General features: G+C 42.9%; 1 protein-coding gene across 2 annotated transcripts in view; it reads left to right on the forward strand.

Annotated features, from left to right (window-relative positions):
* Positions 1 to 20,164, forward strand: part of FOXO3 (forkhead box O3) — a 120,611-nt gene that overhangs the window by 90,507 nt on the left and 9,940 nt on the right. For both annotated transcript variants that reach the window (XM_034668951.1, XM_034668952.1), the window contains exon 3: positions 11,700 to 13,135. In XM_034668951.1, coding sequence (XP_034524842.1) covers positions 11,700 to 13,100 — 1,401 coding nt within the window. In that variant the 3' untranslated portion in view covers positions 13,101 to 13,135. The remainder of the gene's footprint in view (positions 1 to 11,699; positions 13,136 to 20,164) is intronic.

The following is a 20,164-nucleotide window of genomic DNA, read 5'->3' on the forward strand; positions in this document are numbered from 1 at the left end:
TTTTTCAGAATTGACTGCTGTGCTCTTTATTCCTATAAAGAGAAAGTCCATCAGTTGTTTTCTTTGCAGTAGCCAACAGAGATATTCGGTTATGTGGCATTTACTTTTTTTGTCTTCTGCTTTTTACCATTATCTTCTTGATTTTTGATGACTATTAAAATAATGAACATTGACATTTGGAAGATAGCCTGCTTCCAAATGCATACACACTTGTCTGTTTTGTAAATCCTACCCCAAACTTTTTCCTTCCCTAGCTGAAAAATGTGCCTCTCTCCCTCCCAGTCTTTCCAGGGTGTGGGCCTGTGCTTAGCTGTGTGACTGTGCCCACACGCTGGCATATATTTCAGAGCTACCCAAAAGAAATCAGTTGCCCTCGAAATAACAAGATGCAAAAGAATGGTTTTTCTGAGCCCTAACATCTGAAGAGCTGGAAACAGTTGTGTTTGTATGTGTGATGCTAAAGCCAGTGAATTTCATGTGAAGGAAGGGATTGTAAACCAAGAACAGAAAAACAGTTTTCCTGGATTTCAGATGACAAACTCTCAAGCTGTTTAACTCACCCACTCAGCACCTCCACAGCCATCCCTTTAATGTGCTTACATTGCATTGTCAGTGATTTCTGTTTCTGCAGGTTTTGTTGCCAGAAGACAAATAATAAAATAACGTGCATATACAACCTTAAAGCAGTGTTCTACCAGTTTTTGATTGAGGTTAAACAGAAGCATCCCGATCATACTGTCAGTTGGCAGGCAAAAAGCATATTTTAAAATTCACATAGATTTAAAGAAAGCTAATCTTTTCTGGCTCTGTAATAAACTAATTACATGTTTTAAATAGTATAGAGCTGAGTCCCTGTTTCAGATTAAGTCTCGTAATGGCAAGGTCAGGACAAAGCAGACATTTGCCTGGCTTTGCCCAGTGTCTCTGGCTTGAGGACCCATAGCATGGTGCCAGCTGTTGGAGGGCCTGAATAAGTCTGCCAAGGATGGCCAGGTAATACTGACTTGACTCAGCTTACAGGTTAATACTCTCTGAGCACAAAAGCCATCAGACATGCCACTGAGGAAGGCCTGGATACTTAATGGCTTATGGCAGTAGTCATGCTTGGTTGTTCCCTTGCAGTGATGATCCCTGGTCAGGTTAGGACATGCCAATAGTGTCTCTTTTGGGGTGTATCTGAGAAAAAGGTGTCATTTCTAAAGATGATGTGGTTTCAGCAAGGCTCACTTCATGGATAGTCATTTTTTCCGCTCTTTACCTTGCTTTCATAATCCTAGGGACCATGTGCAAAAACTTAGAAATGGGAACATGTAATTCAATAACATAGATTTTTATTCTTGTCCCTTCATGTTCCTTGGTCACCAGTTAGTGGTGCCTCTCTCCTTAGGCAGTTTGGTGACATCAGAGGGAAACACGTACTTCAGTGGTGAGAGCTTCACTTTGGAGTTAGCCTCAGGATTGATTACTAGCACTACCACCTACCAGTCAAGTTACTTAGCTTTTCTTTACCTCCCATTTCCTCCTGACAGGCTTGTCGTGAAAATAAAATGAGATTAATTTGTCAAGCACAGAGCATTGGCCCTGGTAGATATCAAATACATTAAATTCTTTTAGATTGCAGGTGAAATAGACTCTTACGTTGGATTTTCCTTGTTCTTGTTTTTCTTTGGGTGTGCCTTGGAGGAGATTTAGTACCAGAGTATGTTATCTGTGATATTGAGTATGCCTTTGAGGGGCCTGGGCCAACTTCATTACCAAGTAATGAGGCCCTATAGCATCCCAAGACAGGTAAGGAGTCAGCTCTTCTCCCTAAATGGACGTGAGACCTTTATGCCAAGCCCTTGCTCTACCAAGTAGCTCACACACTGTCATTTTGCTCTTCTTAGCATCTCTTACTATAGAGAACCTTAAGTCTACTAATTAGACCGTCATCTTGTTTTTAGAAATTGGATTGTATAATTGAAGTTAATACTCAAGGGAGAGACTTGCTACTTCACATTTTACAATGGATGCTTGCTTCCATCTTCACTCATGTGAGGATTTTTCATTGAGCTTATGTTTTATAACATTTCAAAGTATAATTCAGGTTTGTTTCATGGCTGCTGCCCCCTTCCCACCAATTCATTGATTAAACAAATATTTTTCAAGTACCTACTATGTACCAGGCCCCATGCTAGATGCTAAAGCTATAATATGGTAACTGGTTGTAAAGAGTTTGATATGTGTTGGGGGAGACAGACTTGTATTCCTCAAATTGTTAAATAAGGCATACTGAAGTTGGATTGGTGGGTGGACGGGTAGGTGGGTAGAAGATACTCACCATGCTTTGTGCTCCTTGTGCTTCATCCCTTCCATTGGTGTGGTAATTCAGACATCTGGGGCTGATGTTTTTTCTGGGTATTACTGTTACATGATAAAGCTGGGAGATAGGAGTTTGTCTCAGCTTGGAGTCCACTTACTAGCTGATTGAGTTCAGGTACGCCCCTGTATCTCTTTGGTCCTTTGTTTCTTCCACTATGAAGTTAAGGCTGCTTGTTACTAGATGGGTTTTACAGACCTTTCCATTTTCCCCAGTTTACTTTTTACTGAACTTCCTGCTCTGATCATTTACATAATGGCATGAAAGTGAGTAAACTCTCTGATATATTCCTGAATTATGGTCGTGTATTTCCAATGCCCTTTTATTCTATTTCCACCCACAATAAATTTTCAAACTGGAAAAATTCATGGCCTTTTTTTTTTTTTAATCTAAGTGAAAATTATGTTAATAGTAAAACTATTTCTGGCCTACTTTGTTCTACTGGGCAGAGTCTGTTTTGCAACTTCATGGCTTTTAACCCTTTGAATCATCCATTCCATGTGGCTGGTCATACATGGTCTTACCAGGGAATTTACATAGCATGTGCTTGCCGCACCCCTTGTGGGAAAGGGAAGTGGATTCAGTAACATCAGAGAAGAAGTTTGGAGGAAGAGAGCAGGGGCTGCCAAATACTGTAGCTTTAACCGGCTTTCTGGGGACTGTCATTCTGTTGACTGTGTGCCTTGAGCTGCTCCTCCCTCAGTCTGGGGTTGACGGACAGGGGGTTGGAAGTAGGAGGGTTTGTGGGGGAGGGGCATGGTGCTGCAGGGAGTGGGTGTGGGCAGAGGTTGCAAGGCTGCCAGGGTTCTCTTTGTGCCGGAAGTGCAGGTTTGGCTGTAAGGAATGGAATGTTCCCTCTTGCCCTCCAAGAACAGAAACAGCTGTGGAAGAGCTTGAAAAGAAGATTACTAAATGAAAAAAAAATTAATATGAAAATAAAACCCACAGAGAAAACCCAGCAAAACTGTAGTGGAGTGGTAGCTGTCTTTTTCATGCTCCTCAAGAGAACTTTCTTCCTATCTAGGATTTCTTTTTCACTGGGGGTCAGTACAGATTGTCTGCCCAGCCCTTCCTCTTCTAAGAAAGCCTCATGTGTCTCATTTTGCTTGGATAGAGAATGGGTTCATTATGCTAATTATCAGATGATTGTTATTTTATTCCTTCTTTTTTTAAGATTTATTTATTTATTTGAGAGAGAGCGAGCATGGGAGCACAAAGAGGGAGAAGGAGAAGCAGGTTCCCCACTGAACAGGGAGTCCGACACGAGGCTTGATCCCAAAACCCTGGGATCGTGACCTGAGCTGAAGGCAGACACTTAACCCACTGAGCCACCCTGGCGCCCCTTTTTTATTCCTTCTAATGAGATACCAGAACCTGTCACTTACTGCATGAAAACTTGAAACAAATGTTAGTTTTCAAAAAGATCTCTGTGGGTAGAAGATTACTGTTAGCAAATTTAACGGAAATCTTGTTTCTAGCTGGAAATTTAATCCTTCAGCCAAGTTCCTGACAATATTTATTTTAGAAGATCGTCTTTTTAAAATAAGTCCCTTAATGGTTTAAACTTAGTGTTTTAGACAAGAGTAAGAGTAGAGCTAGCCTGGAACTTGTCTTACACATCAGGGTTGATTGTGCAATCCTTTATGTGAATGTTTATTTAAGTTTTCTTCTCAGTCTGAAAGGCTTGCTTGGCTATTACAGCTGGTATTCCATATTGTCAGAAATAATAACTGTTTCTGATTTCTAGTCTCTGTTATGCTCTCATACTTTCTGTACTTGCTTTTGAACGACAAGTTAGCCCCAAAGAATATAAAATCTAGGGGAAGAAGATAAGCCAGCTAAAACCTAGACTCTCCCAGTATGGAATAGGAAGGACCAGCCTCACACTCCTCCCTCAGATGGTGGTACTGCTTGGCTTCTTGCAGCGTCCACCCAAGGATCTTTGCACTCAGTGTAATGCTGTAGTGTTTTTGCACAGTTGAGGAAGGAGAAAGAATGAGAAACAGAGTATGTGATTGTTATTTTTGAGGCTGAATATGTCCTCAGGGAAGTTTATTAAGTCATACGATGCTGTATTCTTAACAGTGGGAGCTAATAAGTACCTCACGATTGGGGTATGGCTTTTTCAGTAGTAACTTTTACCCGAACTTGGGGGGGAACTTAGACTTGGACAACATTGACTGTGCTGTGCTACCAAATCTGTAAAGACTAGGGATCATTAGTTTGGACTTAGAGTCTCATTCAGTGGAAAGGGAAAGGGGAAATTCCAGTGATTCTCAGCTCTAATTGCACATTAGAATAATCTGGGGAGCCTTAAAAATGTACCTGTACCCAGGCCTTACCCACATCAATTCAGTCAGGGTCTCTAGGAGTGGGGCAGAAGGACGTAAAGCTTCCCCAGGTGATTCTAATGGGCAGCCAGGGGGAGGAATTAATACTTAAGAGAAGTCAGGGCCTTGTCCAGAGAACTGCCTTTGAAAGGGCCTGTCATTATAAATCAAAGGCAGCTTCCCAGGCCCTCTCCTGAAGCTGTATCTTCTAGTTACTCTGCAGTGGCACATAGCCCCCTGGGTCTCCTTGTGATTTGTGGTTTCCATTGGGCTTTTCACGTGACCTTTATCATCGACTGCTCAGGAGATGCATGTATTAGAATTCAGGCATTGGGCAGCCTCATTCTGAATTGTCATTGCCCACAAGTCAGAGCAGTGAGACCTACTTGAAATGCTGGTCCCGTGTGCAAGGTAGATGAGTACTGTGTCTAAAGGCAATCCTGTGCAGATTGTCCCCACTGAAATCCCTTAGAAGGACCAGGTGGATGCCTGCGATCTGCCTGGTGGGAAGCAGTGGGTCTGGCTTAGGAGTTGACAGCCATGACTCTCCTTTTCCTGCTTTTGAGACAGCACAAAAAAAAAAAAAAAGGGAGAGGGAGGCGTTGTCTTCATAAAAAGGAGGATGGGCAGGGGCCTTTAAGAGTTAAATTACACAACTCCCTTTTTATTTTTAAAGTCAGTGGATTCCTTGTTGCCGTTGCTGAGAAAGATAAATTGATACCACATGTTGCTTCCAGACAAAACCCTCTCTGTGTTCCAGGGGAGGCACATGCAGCTGGCGTCTGGGTTTAGTGGACAGTCCCCACAAGGTAAACATGGGTTGGAAGGGGCTGGAGTGGACATAGGGTAGCAACAGTTAGGAAATTACCAGTCACTCCCGAATGACACGGCACCTTTGAAATACTTTTAAGAGTCTGAAGTATTTTCCTGGAAGGAGCCGCCCTCTCACCTTTTGGCTTAAATTATACGGTGCTCGGAAAACAGTAAGTGAACGTTTGTGATGTCACTGCTTCCGTATGTGGGATCTGACAGTAAAGAGCCTCTTTGTGCTTGGCACTCCAGTGGGTACTTCACATGCGTAATTTCATTTAACCTTCATGAGGATCCTAGAGTTAGGCAGAGAGGGTAATTTTATCCTCATTTATGAAAGGGGCATTCGAGGTTAACTCAGTTGCTGAAGGTCACTGGACAAATGTCAGAGCCGGGGTACCCGCCCACCACCCCCTCCATTGGCCACCTTACATTGCGTGTGTGGGTTATCCACTTTGTAAAGTACCAGTGGAGAATACTTGTTCAGTTTAGGCAGTTTCTCTCTGACACCTAATCTCATTTGTTTTGGGTCTGTCTTTACAACTAGTTGGCATATATGACTGTACTTTAATATTAGCAGTAAATGTATCTTACAGTAGAAAATTGTCTTTCAGGATAGCAAGAGGTAATTAACAGATTCTGATAAGTACAGTCGTTTTTATGCTCATTTCTTTGAGGAGGACCAAGCAAAGAAATCTCTAGGCTCTGCCCCCGCCCCCAGTCAGCATGACTGTGAAATGCGGGTTCCCTCCTGCTCCCTCCCTTACACACCTTCCGCACATACTTCCTTGAAGGATTAGGCCACTAAATGCATCTGCAACCACACAGAACACAGGTTGGCCAGTTCTGTTACTATTTAACGACATCTGAAGCACTTCTGCCTGGGACGGGGCTCGCTTCAGTGTAGATCATTTTGTAAAATAGCATCGACATAAAATGGGATGAAGAGCGTTCTTATCTCTGCTCTCTCTTCAGACATGTTGTGTTAGAGGTGATTTAAGTATTTTCTAAATCTTAGGGCCGGGTTGGAGAAAACCTGACACTAAAGTTTCTTCCTAGAAGATGTTTGCTTTCCTGTAATTCATCAGTATCTGGATTTCTTAGGCGTGAACTCAGATAACCATTCTTCACATGATTTTGGGCTGAGGTTGTAGTAGCTTCTTGGCTCCTTTAGTAAGTAAATGTGGTGACAGAATGGCCTGTGCTCAAGTCCTGGTTGTTAGTATTGACCTTATCACCTTAGCATTAATGAACACGTGTCCCTAGTACTTCAGCCAATTAACAATGGCCTGGCTCACAACGTATTTCAAAATGTGTATTAGAAACAATCACTCTAGTCCTGTCAGACTATTCCTCCTCTACTTCAGTTCCCAATCCCCCAACTAATGTAAAATCGTAGACATATAGACCGGTATGATACATGACTTAGAGGAAAACCCTAGAATATTTGTAGTGGTGGTTTTATAGTTTAAAATATACACAGTACGTTGGAAATTAATTTACAGACCTAATGCAGAGGTCTTTCGAGAACTGAAATCATAGATCATAAGAAGATTCTACAGTTGGCTTGCCGGTTTTTATAAATCCCACTTCTCATTCCTGGGACTGACGTGAGGGAGTGGTGCTTTGAAACCTCATAGAAATCATATCACCATTAACTTTTTTTATCAGGGAAGGTGTGGGGAAACAAATAAAATGTCAGGGGCTGACATTTTATTTGGCATTTATTTATTTACCTTTTCCTGTTTCCAAAATTTAGGTAGAGAAACTAATGATTAGAATCATGACCTGTGAGGAAAATCAGAGTACATTCCTGGCATCTGAACTTGTTAGGGTGAGAGGGGGCATTTGAACTGGAAATGGACAGAGGGGCCCTATTCGTTGGCCTTCTGTCAGTGGCCCATCTTCAGATTATGGGTTTTGTAAATGGAAAGCTGACCAGCCTGTGTGAATAGAGGCTGCTGAGATAGGGGACTGTCACAGGGGTGGTGGCAGTTTTTATGTTGTCTTAATAATGTAACTGGAAAAGCCTGTCTGAGTGTTGTGTAGGCAGGATGCCTTAGGGCGTACATTCTGCTAATAAACTCTAAAACAAGAGATTGTAAACTGAAGCAAGTCACCGATTTAAGAAATCAAGTTTTATTTCAGAATCTAAGGGCAGTTAATGTTGGTTTGTATGGTGGCCACTGTCCTCTCCCTATAGTGAATGCTATTATGGCCAATTAGTAGACAAGTACAAACATGGGCCGTGTGAGCCTTCACTTTCAGATCAGTTCTTCTGAAAGACCTTGCTTAAAAAATTTTAATTTAGGAAAGACCCATCAAATGATTATCCCTAGTTCATAAACAAAGTTATAGTAATAAGGTTGTGCTTTTTTTTCTTTTTTGGAAAGGAATCTTTTTATTTCTTTCTTTCTTTTTATTTAAGAGAGAAAGAGAGCAGGGGCCTGGGTGCAGAGGGAGAGAGAGAATCCTAAGCAGGCTCCATGCCCAATGCAGAGTCCAGAAACAGGGCTCCATCTCACAACCCTGAGATCATGACCTGAGCCAAAGTCAAGAGCCTGTCGCTTAACTGACTGAGCCACCCAGGTGCCCCGAAAAGAAGCTTTTTCTCTGAGCAGAATAAGGTTGTGCCTTTTATATCCTTCTTTCTTAAATGTTTCTTTAAACGTTGGCACAAATAGCTCAAACAGTGACTTCTAAATAATTTGGTGACAAAACTGTGAAAAGTTATAGTAAAAGCATTGGATTGGAGTTTGGAAAACAAATTTCACTTTGGGTTATATAGACACTAGCTGTGTGACCTTGTGTAAGTTATTTAATATCTCTGAGCCTGAGCCTTCATCTATGTGACCAGGGCACTGATACCAACTTTGCAGGTTTATTATGAGGATTAGAGACCATGAAACTAAAAATTATGGCCCAGTAACTGGCAGTGCTCAAATCAGGGAGACTCTCATTTCTTAACCCTCGAGATCAGGAACCTGGGCTCTGACACCCTGCAGTTCTGGTCTGAGATGTGGGTATGCCAGCCCCTTCACCATGTGCCCTTACAGAAGCTTAATTTCTGTCTTCAAATTTTAACCAATTGTAACTTGTAATTTTACTAAATTATACACATACATTGAGGTTTAGAGCTGTAGTAATAGATGACCATTAGAAAATTCAAGTAGGGCATTTTGGAGTTCTATAAAGCGTTGCTTTCCCCTTCCCCTCCAGTTTGGTTCAGGTTTGGAGTTGTCGAAAGTAAAAATACATTTAAAAAATATATATATTGTTGGGGTTCCTGGATGGCACAATCAGTTAAGTGTCCAACTCTTGATTTTGGCTCAGGTTGTGATTTCAGGGTCCTGGGATTGAGCATTGCATCGGGCTCAGTGCTCAGTTGGGGAGTCTGCTTGAGATTTTCTCTCTCCCTCTCCCCCTCCCCCCACTCGTGTTTTTTCTCTCTCTCTCTCAAATAAATAAATAATATCTTTAGAAAATATGCATTGTTCCCTAAGTGCTTTTAATTTTTTAATTTTTGTTTTTTTAAAGATTTTATTTATTTGAGAAAGCACACACATACGTGAGCAGGGGGAGAGGCTGAAGGAGGGGGAGAAGCCCTCTCCCTGCTGAGCAGGGAACCCAAAACAGGGGCTCGATCCCAGGACGCTGAGATCATGACCTGAGCCAAAGGCAAATGCTTATTAACCCATTGAGTCACCCAGGCGCCCCTCCTGAGTGCTTTTTAAAGGGTGGGGGGGGGAGTAACCCAATACATAAGATTGGTCATCGTTAATCCTAGGTGGTGTTATGAACTCTTTCCAAAATCTAGAGCAAAGTGGGCTGGCCACGGTTGCACATTACTCCCACATAGCTTCAGAACCTTCCTGTTTTTTCACCAAGAAGTTTAAGTTTTTTATTTAAGAGATCTAGTCATCTGAGTACTCAGGTAGTAGAACCACCTTGCACTTACCTGCTTTTTGAACCCTGCAGAGTGAATTTTAAGAGCATGCTTCATATCTGTTTTATAAAGTATTTTGCTTTTTAAAGAAACGTGATTTCTGAACCATTACTAGAGATGCCATTATTTTTTCAAAAACGTAAGAGTACATCAGAGTATATAGTTTCTGGGGCAACATTTGTCTCATCAGATACTCAGCATGTTCCCTGTTTTTTTCCTCTCACATGTGTCTTTATGGCCATGATAGAAATGCCAACATATGACCCATGGTTGTAAATGTTCATTGCCCAACCTGAACTGTAGGCCCTCCTTGCATGAGAACATATACGTGGGAAACACTGAGTATTTTGGGTTATTTACTTATGGTAAAATCCTGCTGACTTTCTGTGTTTTAAAAACATTCTGGTAGAACACATGTATTTGCATCTTCTACACAGATACAGTTGATGATTGCCAATTTTTTAAAAACTGTGGTAACTTTTAGGATTGTTTGTATTTAATATGTAGCATCAGGCAATACCTTTTGTCTTTAACTTGCAAATTAAAACTCATCTGGCCTGTAGGTGCTGTTGCGGATGTGGAGAATACCATCAGCTCCTCTCTTTCACTGCACATGAGGCATTTTACAGATTAGAATGAGCCACGTCAGGTGATGAGCTGTCTCCACATGGACTCATATAGCAGTGAAAGAACACCCTGACTTGGTAGCATGACCAGTTCCTGAAGTATATTATCATATATCTTTCTTACATCATCCCTGTCAGGGAGGGATGGTTTGGACGTTGTTATGGCTGTAATGAAGATAGAGAAATAAAGTTGTTGCAGATGGATTAAATGATTCGCTCAAGGTCACATAGTTGATCAGTGGCAGAGAGAGGACTGGATCTGGGTCAGCCTAGCCAACCAGGCTTACCTACCAAGCCAAGAGGAGGATCTTGCAAGATGGCTGCAATTGTTAGGCTTTTGAAGATATTTTGCCCTGTTTCTTTTTTTTTTTTTTTAACCCTTTAATATAGAATAGTTTCCGATTTACAGAAAAGTTGCAAAACTAGTACAGAGTTCTCATATTACTCAACATCATTTCCCCTATTGTTAACATCTTATCTTAATCTAAGGTTAGTTTGGTACATTGGTCACTAATATTGATATATTAGTATTAACTGTAGTCCATATTTTATTCAGATTGGTCATTGTTCACATTCCCTTCATTTTTACCTAATGTCCTTTTTCTGTTCCAACATCCCATCCAGGATACACATTACATTTAATCATCATTCTTCCTTAGGTTACTCATGGACCTGACAGTTTCTAGGAGTACTGAACAGGCAGGCATTTTTTAAAATGTCCCTTAATTGGAATCTGTCTGATGTTTTTCTCATAATTAGACTGGGGTGGTGGGTTTTAGAAGGAAGACTACAAAAGAGGGTGCCGTTTTCATCACATCAAGAATGCATATTACCAACATGACTTAGCCCTACTGATGTTGACCTTCATCACCTGAGACAGTGTGTTTCTACTGTAAAGTTACTTTTTCACCTCCTTTCCATACTGTACTCTTTGGAAGGAAGTTACTGTGCTCAGACCATTGCCTTAAGGGGAAGTATCTCTATAGTTTATTTGGAATTTTTCTGAATGGGAGCCTTGCCTATTTCTGTCAACTCAGCAAATCCTACTCTACCATTTTTTTTTTCTTAGGCCTGTTGGAGAGGTGTGAAATTATGGCAGGAAGAGGTGGAGTCATAGAAAGGATCGGTAACAATTCACACCAGTTCTGAGTTTATAGACGTGGTTAAGAAAAGGTAGATGCTGCCTTTACACTAGTGGATAAAATGGCCTTCCAAGTGATTAAAAACCCTTAGAGAGCCAGGGAGGTTTGTTGCAAAGTGCAGGGAGGGAGTGCTGTGGTAATAAATTGTAAGTGTGAACTTCACTATAGGAAATAGAATTATAGAATGGACAACAAAATTTAGGAATTTGGGAAAAACAACATCATTGAGCTTATACATTTCCAGCATCTCCTGGATATGAAACCATCTCCCACCTCCTAAATACCAAACTTGGCCATTTACAATGTTGTCATTGAATTCCAGCCTGGATGGGGGTATATCATACAAATGTTCGTCTTTTTTTTTTTTTAACCTCCAAAATTAAGGAGTCCCCCTGCCCCCAAATCAGTCTGATTAACTATCTCTTCTGGGTGCCTAAGTTTTGGACCATTTTGTCTCATATCCTGCATTTTCCTTTCTCTCTGCAGAACTCTATCCGGCACAACCTGTCACTGCACAGCCGGTTCATGCGGGTCCAGAATGAGGGGACTGGCAAGAGCTCTTGGTGGATCATCAACCCTGATGGGGGAAAGAGTGGGAAGGCACCCCGGCGGCGGGCTGTCTCCATGGACAACAGCAACAAGTATACCAAGAGCCGTGGCCGTGCAGCCAAAAAGAAGGCAGCCCTGCAGACAGCCCCTGAGTCAGCAGATGATAGTCCCTCCCAGCTCTCCAAGTGGCCTGGCAGCCCCACGTCACGCAGCAGCGATGAGCTGGATGCATGGACAGACTTCCGCTCGCGCACCAATTCCAATGCCAGCACCGTCAGCGGCCGCCTGTCACCCATCTTGGCAAGCACAGAGTTGGATGACGTCCAGGATGATGACGCGCCTCTCTCCCCCATGCTCTACAGCAGCTCAGCTAGCCTCTCACCCTCTGTAAGTAAGCCGTGCACCGTGGAGCTACCACGGCTGACCGACATGGCAGGCACCATGAATCTGAATGATGGGCTGTCTGACAACCTCATGGATGACCTGCTGGATAACATCACGCTCCCATCGTCCCAGCCATCGCCCACTGGAGGGCTCATGCAGCGGAGCTCTAGCTTCCCATATACCACCAAGGGCTCCGGCCTGGGTTCTCCAACTGGCTCCTTTAACAGCACAGTGTTTGGACCCTCGTCTCTGAATTCCCTGCGCCAGTCTCCCATGCAGACCATCCAAGAGAATAAGCCAGCTACCTTCTCTTCCATGTCCCACTATGGCAACCAGACACTCCAGGACCTGCTCACTTCAGACTCACTCAGCCACAGTGATGTCATGATGACCCAGTCAGACCCCTTGATGTCTCAGGCCAGCACCGCTGTGTCTGCCCAGAACTCCCGCCGGAACGTGATGCTTCGAAATGACCCAATGATGTCCTTTGCCGCCCAGCCTAACCAGGGGAGTTTGGTCAATCAGAACTTGCTCCACCACCAGCACCAAACCCAGGGCGCTCTCGGTGGCAGCCGTGCCTTGTCGAATTCTGTCAGCAACATGGGCTTGAGCGACTCCAGCAGCCTTGGGTCAGTTAAACACCAGCAACAGTCTCCTGTCAGCCAGTCTATGCAAACCCTCTCGGACTCTCTCTCAGGCTCCTCCTTGTACTCAACTAGTGCAAACCTTCCCGTCATGGGCCATGAGAAGTTCCCCAGCGACTTGGACCTGGACATGTTCAATGGGAGCTTGGAATGTGACATGGAGTCCATTATCCGTAGCGAACTCATGGATGCTGATGGGTTGGATTTTAATTTTGATTCCCTCATCTCCACACAGAATGTTGTTGGTTTGAACGTGGGGAACTTCACTGGTGCTAAGCAGGCCTCATCTCAGAGCTGGGTCCCAGGCTGAAGGATCACTGAGGAAAGGGGAAGTGGGCAAAGCAGGTTAGTGCCCAATGCTATGGCATTTAATAACAAAGTGGGGGTGATGGGGGAGGCCATTATTTACTTTGCACTTTACTCCACATTGAGAAATTGAGAACCATGGAGCAGTGGTACACAGTAACATGGCTCCCAACCATTTCATCTCCAAGTCGAACAGGGCCCTCAGGTGCCCCTCCCCACAATTTACTGACAGCTCAGGGGTTTTACTGCCAGTAAAAAGAACATACACACATTCAGAGATTTCATTCTTCTTTGTATCCAGTCACCCTCGCTTACCCATGACACAGGTCTCCCTACTTGATGGATGAAGATAGAATGGAAGGGGAGGGAGAGGGGACCTTAGGTCACACAAACTTCAAGGTTAAGGACCCAGCCGGAGGACGTTCTTAGCCTCTCAAGTCCAACACTGCCATTGTTGATCTTCGATGTTATGGTTTCTTCATCTTTTTCCAGTAAAGTAACAGTTGCAGGTACTTCTAATTTAACTGTAGAATATATATTCTGGACTCCTTCATGCGTGAGTATTTCCACCAAAAGCAAGATCTGTTAGATTCCTCACCGTAGAACTAATCTTCTTTATTAGTTACTGTTCAGCATTTACACATTTAAAAGAGCAAAGAATTAAATTGAAAACAGTTTTTACATGACAGAGAGAGAGCACTTGCTCATCTGCTTCTTGTTCCCTGAAGTATAAGTGAGGTCAGGTTCCAAACAGTGACATGGGTTGTGAATGGGAGCAGGGATTTTCTGAATTGTGGCATTTTAATACTGTTGGAACCAGAAAGATCACACAACATGATGTGATAAGGAAAACATTTTATTGGAAATGAAATCAACGGTTCAGTTCTACTTCTCCTACTTTCTGGCTACTATCAGGAGTGTGTCACTTAGCCTCTGAGCCTCAATTTCCAGTTATATAAAATGGGAATAATCGCCCCCTTGTTACTTCACGGGATTATTACAAGAATCAAATGCACTGAAGTATGTGAAAGTGCTTTGTAAAACTGCAGTGGGCTGAAATATGTATACTGTAATTAGGTAAACATACTGACTGACAGATGAGTAAGCAGGGAGCCCAGAGAGGTTAAGTATTTGCCAAAGGTCACACAGCTGGACCCAGAATCCGTATTTTTGAATGGCTTGAACTGTGATAGTTTTCCCTAATTTTCTCTAGGTAGGAAAAAATAGGAAGCGCTCTGAACTGGAGCCAGTGTAGCAGATAACACACAGGCTTGCCCTGAAACGCCCCTTAAGAAATAAGATGAGCACCGGGGTATTCTGACGGGTTTATACCCCCAGACCCTACCCATGTTCAAGGGCTCTGTTCTGTGTCCCAGCTCCTCTTTTAAAAAACGTCTCGGCAAGCCACTTACACCCTTCTTTAACTAGTGTAAAGGGGAAATGGGATTCAGAGCCATTAAAACCTGAGCCTTGTTTAACCCTCTGCCCCTGGGAAGGAATTACAAGGGTCTCCTATGGTGAGCTCACGGCAGCTCACAGAGTAGTTGTAGAAAGGGGAGTGTCACGTGTGTTGTGACGCTAAGGCTTCTCAGCTTTCTCAGGCATAAGCAGGCCCCTAATGGAACTCAGACATCTGTTTTCAGTCATTTAATAGCCCTTGAGACGGTAGAAAGACTGTAATGGAAGCTAAATAGGGTGACTGGCCTGCGTGCCAGCCAGTTCAGTCCCATACCAGAACTCAGACTGGTGAAATGTAGATATTTGGCCTTTAGAAGGATAAAGAGTTTGTCTTCCTTTAAGAAGTGGAATGTGATTGTTTCTTCTAAGGACACAAGTTTTCATTTTGGCGTAGTTGTAAGGAGGCCTCTTTCTAATTCATTGAGAAGAGGTAGTTCAGAAGAAAACATACTATCGATTCTTGTCTCCTTTTTCAAGTGTAGTTGAAGAGCAGACTTTTCTTGTGTGTGATTTTGAAAGATTGTATAAACAATTTTAAGGGAGATATTAAATACACTTTAAAAATATATTTAATGAATTATTATTTGGATGATAAAGAACTACTTTTGGGATAATGTGTTTTATTATTATGCCCTAATGGGACCATAGGGTCATTTAGTCACCTTTTTCTCAGAACATTTTGGGGAGATTGTTTTGAGAAGATATTTCTTCATTTAAGAATGAAAAGTCTCCAAAATTTCCTGAAGGTAAACTCAGTGTGATCACAACAAGAGAAGAAACATCCTAAAGACAATGGGGGGCTTTGAGGGAGTATGGTTTCTGAGTTTAGGATTTCCATATTGCTTTGGAATGAATTGCTCTTCTAAACGGCCAGGAGCACAAATGTCCTGAAGTATATTCTTTACTTATAAACTTGTGGCTGTCACGTTGTTACAGACTCTCCTGAATTCACAAAACAGGCCTGAGGTCTTAACCTCAGACCTCCCTTCTCCCAAATTAAGCACCCCAGCTTCCTAAGAGTTGTTCTATAATGACTTTTTGGGTTTTGGTTTTTTTTTTTTTTTTTTAAACAAAAACAAAAAAAACTAGTAGTCATGGTATTCTCCAGACTCCTTTCCTGGCTTAACGGAAGGTCTTGTGACCCTAAATTAGAGCCCTCTAGTTGTGGAGTTCATGGAGCAGCTCTGTCCAGTTGACAGACAGCCTTGCTGGAGAGCCACGGAGAGGTGCTCCTCTGGAAGGCTGGGTGTTTCATACACGTCATTCATCTTAGACCATGTGTAAAATCCTTTGACCTGTGGGTCTATCTGGAAAAGAAAAAAAATAACCACACCTTTTTATGAGTGCCAGCTCCTGGGGTGTGAAGGGCACTGTCTTCTCTCATAAAGCTTGGTGTACGAACTTGCGCACTGGCAGCAGAGATATCTGTAAGCTGGTGTGGTGGTTGCAACGCCGAGCATCCAGTGAACCCTCCTATGTCTGATTTGTGTCCCCGCAGAGGGCAGGCAGCCTCAGTCTCACTGTAGTTTTGAGGCCAAAAGATGCCTAAGTTCACAAGCTCTTTCATTCATCTTCATCTTTTGACATTTGGAGACCCCATTGGGGAGCAGCCCTGTAGTTAGTTTTATACTACTTTGCGATAAAGGTTGGAAAACATCAACCAGAAAAGGCCCAGCTGGAGAGCAGAGGGGTCGTTCTCTCCCTGCTTCTGCCACATCACCAGCATATCTCTCACAATAGCAGGTTTCTCATCTGTCGATGAGGATAGAATCATAGAGTTTCAAAAGTGCATAGTATATGTAATTTTAAACCCGAAACCTAACATTCTGTCTGTGAAGTGGCCCTAGTAAGAGATACGTGATGATACAGAACTATAAAGAAACAGTGGTATACTAGTGTGGAAATGGCAGGATCTAGTGTTGGAGGCCATTTAGAATTTATATTCAGGCTGCTTTCCAAAAGGAGCAAATTTTTGATACTTGCTGAACTGATATCTGAATGCTGTGATTCTGTTATGTAATCATGTTGGGGAATAGGACTAATTCTAACCAAATACAGGCAATGTAGGCTTTTTGTGTCGTGGTTTTTTTTTTTCTTGATGTAGATATTTCTGTTAGGCAGTGTAACGTATGATAAATATGAATCTGTACGTATTGCATGGAGAATGTAGTCTGTTCCTTGCACTTGGAGCTGTAGTCTAGTCTGTTGTTACAGTATGCCCGTCTCAAGAATTCTGCATCTGCAGGGATCTTCATTCTTACCTTTAAAAAAGCCTGAAGTCTGAACTGTCATTCATTTGAGAGAATGGCTGTCTGGATCTTTTTAGTGTTGACAACAGTAAAGGAAAATTGACACAGCTGTGAAAAGGGGTTTTCTGTGCAGAGGCTGGTACACTCCTTACATACATTCTTTTCCCTGGAAAGCGGTGATATCCAGCGCTGAGGCTGCTCTTCCGGACCACAGGGACAGAGCCTGAGTGACTCTGCTTCAAGCAGTTGCATCTATAAGTGGCTTTCTGCAAGGTCTCTCTGGCCACAGAGCTTATGTGGAGCATGAATAAATGAGGTGAAAATCACCTGAATTACTAGTGGAAATTCTTGTAAATTTTAAGCTCCCATTAAATGCTTCTGTTTCCAGGGTTCGTAATGCTCTATATTCAACATCTCATAAATAACGTTTTCTTTAAGTACAGTCTTTCCCCGAGTGCAACCAGTGCTTCTCATAGGCTTCCCTTTCTTGATAGAGATGGGAGAAAGGGGCTTGTCAGGATTTACCTCTGTGCTGTCACTGGAGAGATTGGCCAGGGTTCTGCCTTGTTCCTGGCGCAGATAGAAGGATGTTTGCTGACTGCTTTCTTTTCCCGACTTGGAGATGCAGGTTTTAACACTGGATTTTCATTCCAAGATGGAGATTCCCCACCTTGTAAGAGACATCATCCACTTCACCCTGGATTTGTTGATGTGTTCATTTGATGTAAAAACATTGCTTTCTCCCATTTTCCAAATTGTTTTCAAGTTTTAAGTTCCAAAAACAAAAATGAATTAAAATTTTGTTTTGAAAATTTTTTGAAAATTGTTTTTGGAAAATCAGAAGTGTGACACTTCTGATATTTAGAGGTCCTGTAAGTCAGTGTTTCTCAAAGTGTTCCACAGAATACTAGATCCTTAAGGTATTCATGGTTATTAAGTAGAAAATGCATTCTGTGGTCAAATAAGTTTGAGGAATACCATGTTAAAGTGAAATAGGGTTGTTGCCAGCCAGTCTTCTCAGAGCCTTGAAAGTTAATATTCGTTATGAAACTTCTAGGATAGGATTGCAGTGTTTCCTAAATTTATTTGATATCTTGAGTCAGATCCTTTTTCTTCAAGAAACCATAGGACCCGTGTTCTAAGGAAACCCCTAAAGACATGAGCCAGCTACCCACTTCAGCTCACTGTCCCAGGGGTTCCACTGTAATGGGAACCGGGGACTTCAGCATCCCCTACAACCCACTCCAAGTTAAGTATCATTTGTGTGGTACGGCAGAGGAGCTGTGAGATTCAAAGAAGGCTGCCATTTTCATGGCTGTGTGTCAGAGTCAAGTCACTCATCTCCCTCAGTCTCAGTTTACTTATCTGTGAAATGGGGTTAAAATGGAGACCTATTCCCACAGAGCTCTTACCTGGGCTAATGTCCTTTGGCAACTTTAAAAAGTTATTTAATGTTTATTGTTACTGACAGCAGCTCCAGAGGTTAATACGGAATAAGGGAGGTAGCCAAGCCAGTCTTGACACTGTTGGCAGAAAGAGCAAGTACTTTACTCAATAAACTAGAATGAGTCTGGGTTTTTTTTTTTTTATTAAAAAGGTATAGCAATTGCCCGTTGTGTGAAACTTTGGATACCCCCTAGAAGTCCTGCCTACCAGTTTGGAGGTACCCATGAGAGAAACTGTTGTTTCAGTAACAGGGAACTTCTGACATAGATGGAATGGGGAGGTTTGTATGTGGTACCCAGCGTGTTCCCTTAGCATCTTTAAAGGATTGCCTGAGAAGTCCTAGCTGTCTGGCTTTGGCCTTCCGTGGGGTGCCTGTCAGTATCCAAAAGACTGATAGCACTCTGCGGAGGGAACAACCTCCCCCTGCCCCTTCTCTGCTCCCTTTTAGTGTAGCCTCTTCCTGCTGGTAGGGAGCCTGGAAATCTGATCTTCCCCTTCCCACTGCCAGCCCATCACAAGCCAAGCAGAGAAATAAAGAGTTGTTCCAGCCCTCCTAGGGCTCTCTTGAGAGCCGAAAGTTGCCACACAATAAATAGCTTGATGCTGGCGGTGGTCTGGCCCTGGACACCCCCACCCCCAGGGCCAGTGGTTTACCCCCTTATTGGCTAATGTGACACAGTTTGGAATTCAGAAAATGTGGTCACTGTGCCCTTAAGATCTCTTCCAACTATTAGTTCAGTGAAAACCCGGAGAAAATGGGCTGTTCATCTCCAGGAGCTTTCCTCCCGCAGAAGCAGGACCAGGCTTGGAACGGAAACACACCACTGCCTGAGGAACTGCTGTGTGCTTGGGTGCGGGTCTTGTGCTTTGCTTCTCTTCCCTGTACTCTGTAATTCTAGATTTCCTTTTTTTTTTTTTTTAATAACCTCTTTTTGGCTAAAATCTATGGTATTCATTTATTAAACGATGAGAATTACTTAGTCATGGAAGCCTCAGAAAGGTAATTCCAGTGTTTCTGGAGGATAAAACGTTAATTGCCAGTCTTGGTTTGATTGAAGGTTTGCATATCAGGATGTCTTCTCTCTCCCTCCTCCCCTCCCCCTCCTTCCTCCGTCTCTTTCTCTCTCTCTGATGAAAGAGTCTGGATCATAAGATTTTCTTTCTTCCTTTTCTTTTTTTTTTTCTTTATTCATGTCTGTGTCGAGTGTTTGACTCCTTAAGGAAATGCAATGGCCAAGAAGAGAAGGCCAGAGATTCAGATGTTGAAATTTTAAATTAGTTTCCAGCGGGTCTCCAAGTATACATTGCCACTGTAATTAATTGGAACTTCCATTGGCCATTTGTATATTTAGAAATGATCAGAAGGCAATACAGCCCACATACCTACAGATATGATAGAAGGTGTCCCTTTTGCCTGCTGCCTGAACGCCTCAAGCCAAAGCACTCCCTGTCCAGCCCCATTCAGTTCAGGCCACCTGCTGGCTGGGGTAGGGGGTCCCATGGAAGGGAGTTCAGGCACTTAACCAGGCTGAGCATGGGCATGAGGGCCTCCCATAGCCATTAAAAGTGTGGGTTTCCTCACTCCTGGGGTCTACACTCCTGGTCAGACTGCTGACCTCAGGGCAGTCCTTTGTCTGTCAGTCTTGGAGCCACCCCTCAGACCCTCCTTTCAGTTCCCTTCTTGGTTTCCTCCTTCTGTCGCACTGGTATAATTGTTGCTTCTTGGCCACCACCTGTGTCACCTGCGTGTCCTGGTCATACCTTACAGGCAGATGAGTGGTTTGGTCTATTTGTGGAACTAAAACAACTGATTTTGTGTTTTCAATTTCAGAATCACTTTTGGAAAAATTAGATGGTCTTCAAAACCCTGTATTTCTAACGTAGGCAAAGAAGACTTTGGCGACCCCTCTCTGGC

This window comes from Ailuropoda melanoleuca, chromosome 10 (genome assembly GCF_002007445.2).
Source record: "Ailuropoda melanoleuca isolate Jingjing chromosome 10, ASM200744v2, whole genome shotgun sequence".
In the NCBI taxonomy this organism is placed as follows: Eukaryota; Metazoa; Chordata; class Mammalia; order Carnivora; family Ursidae; genus Ailuropoda; species Ailuropoda melanoleuca.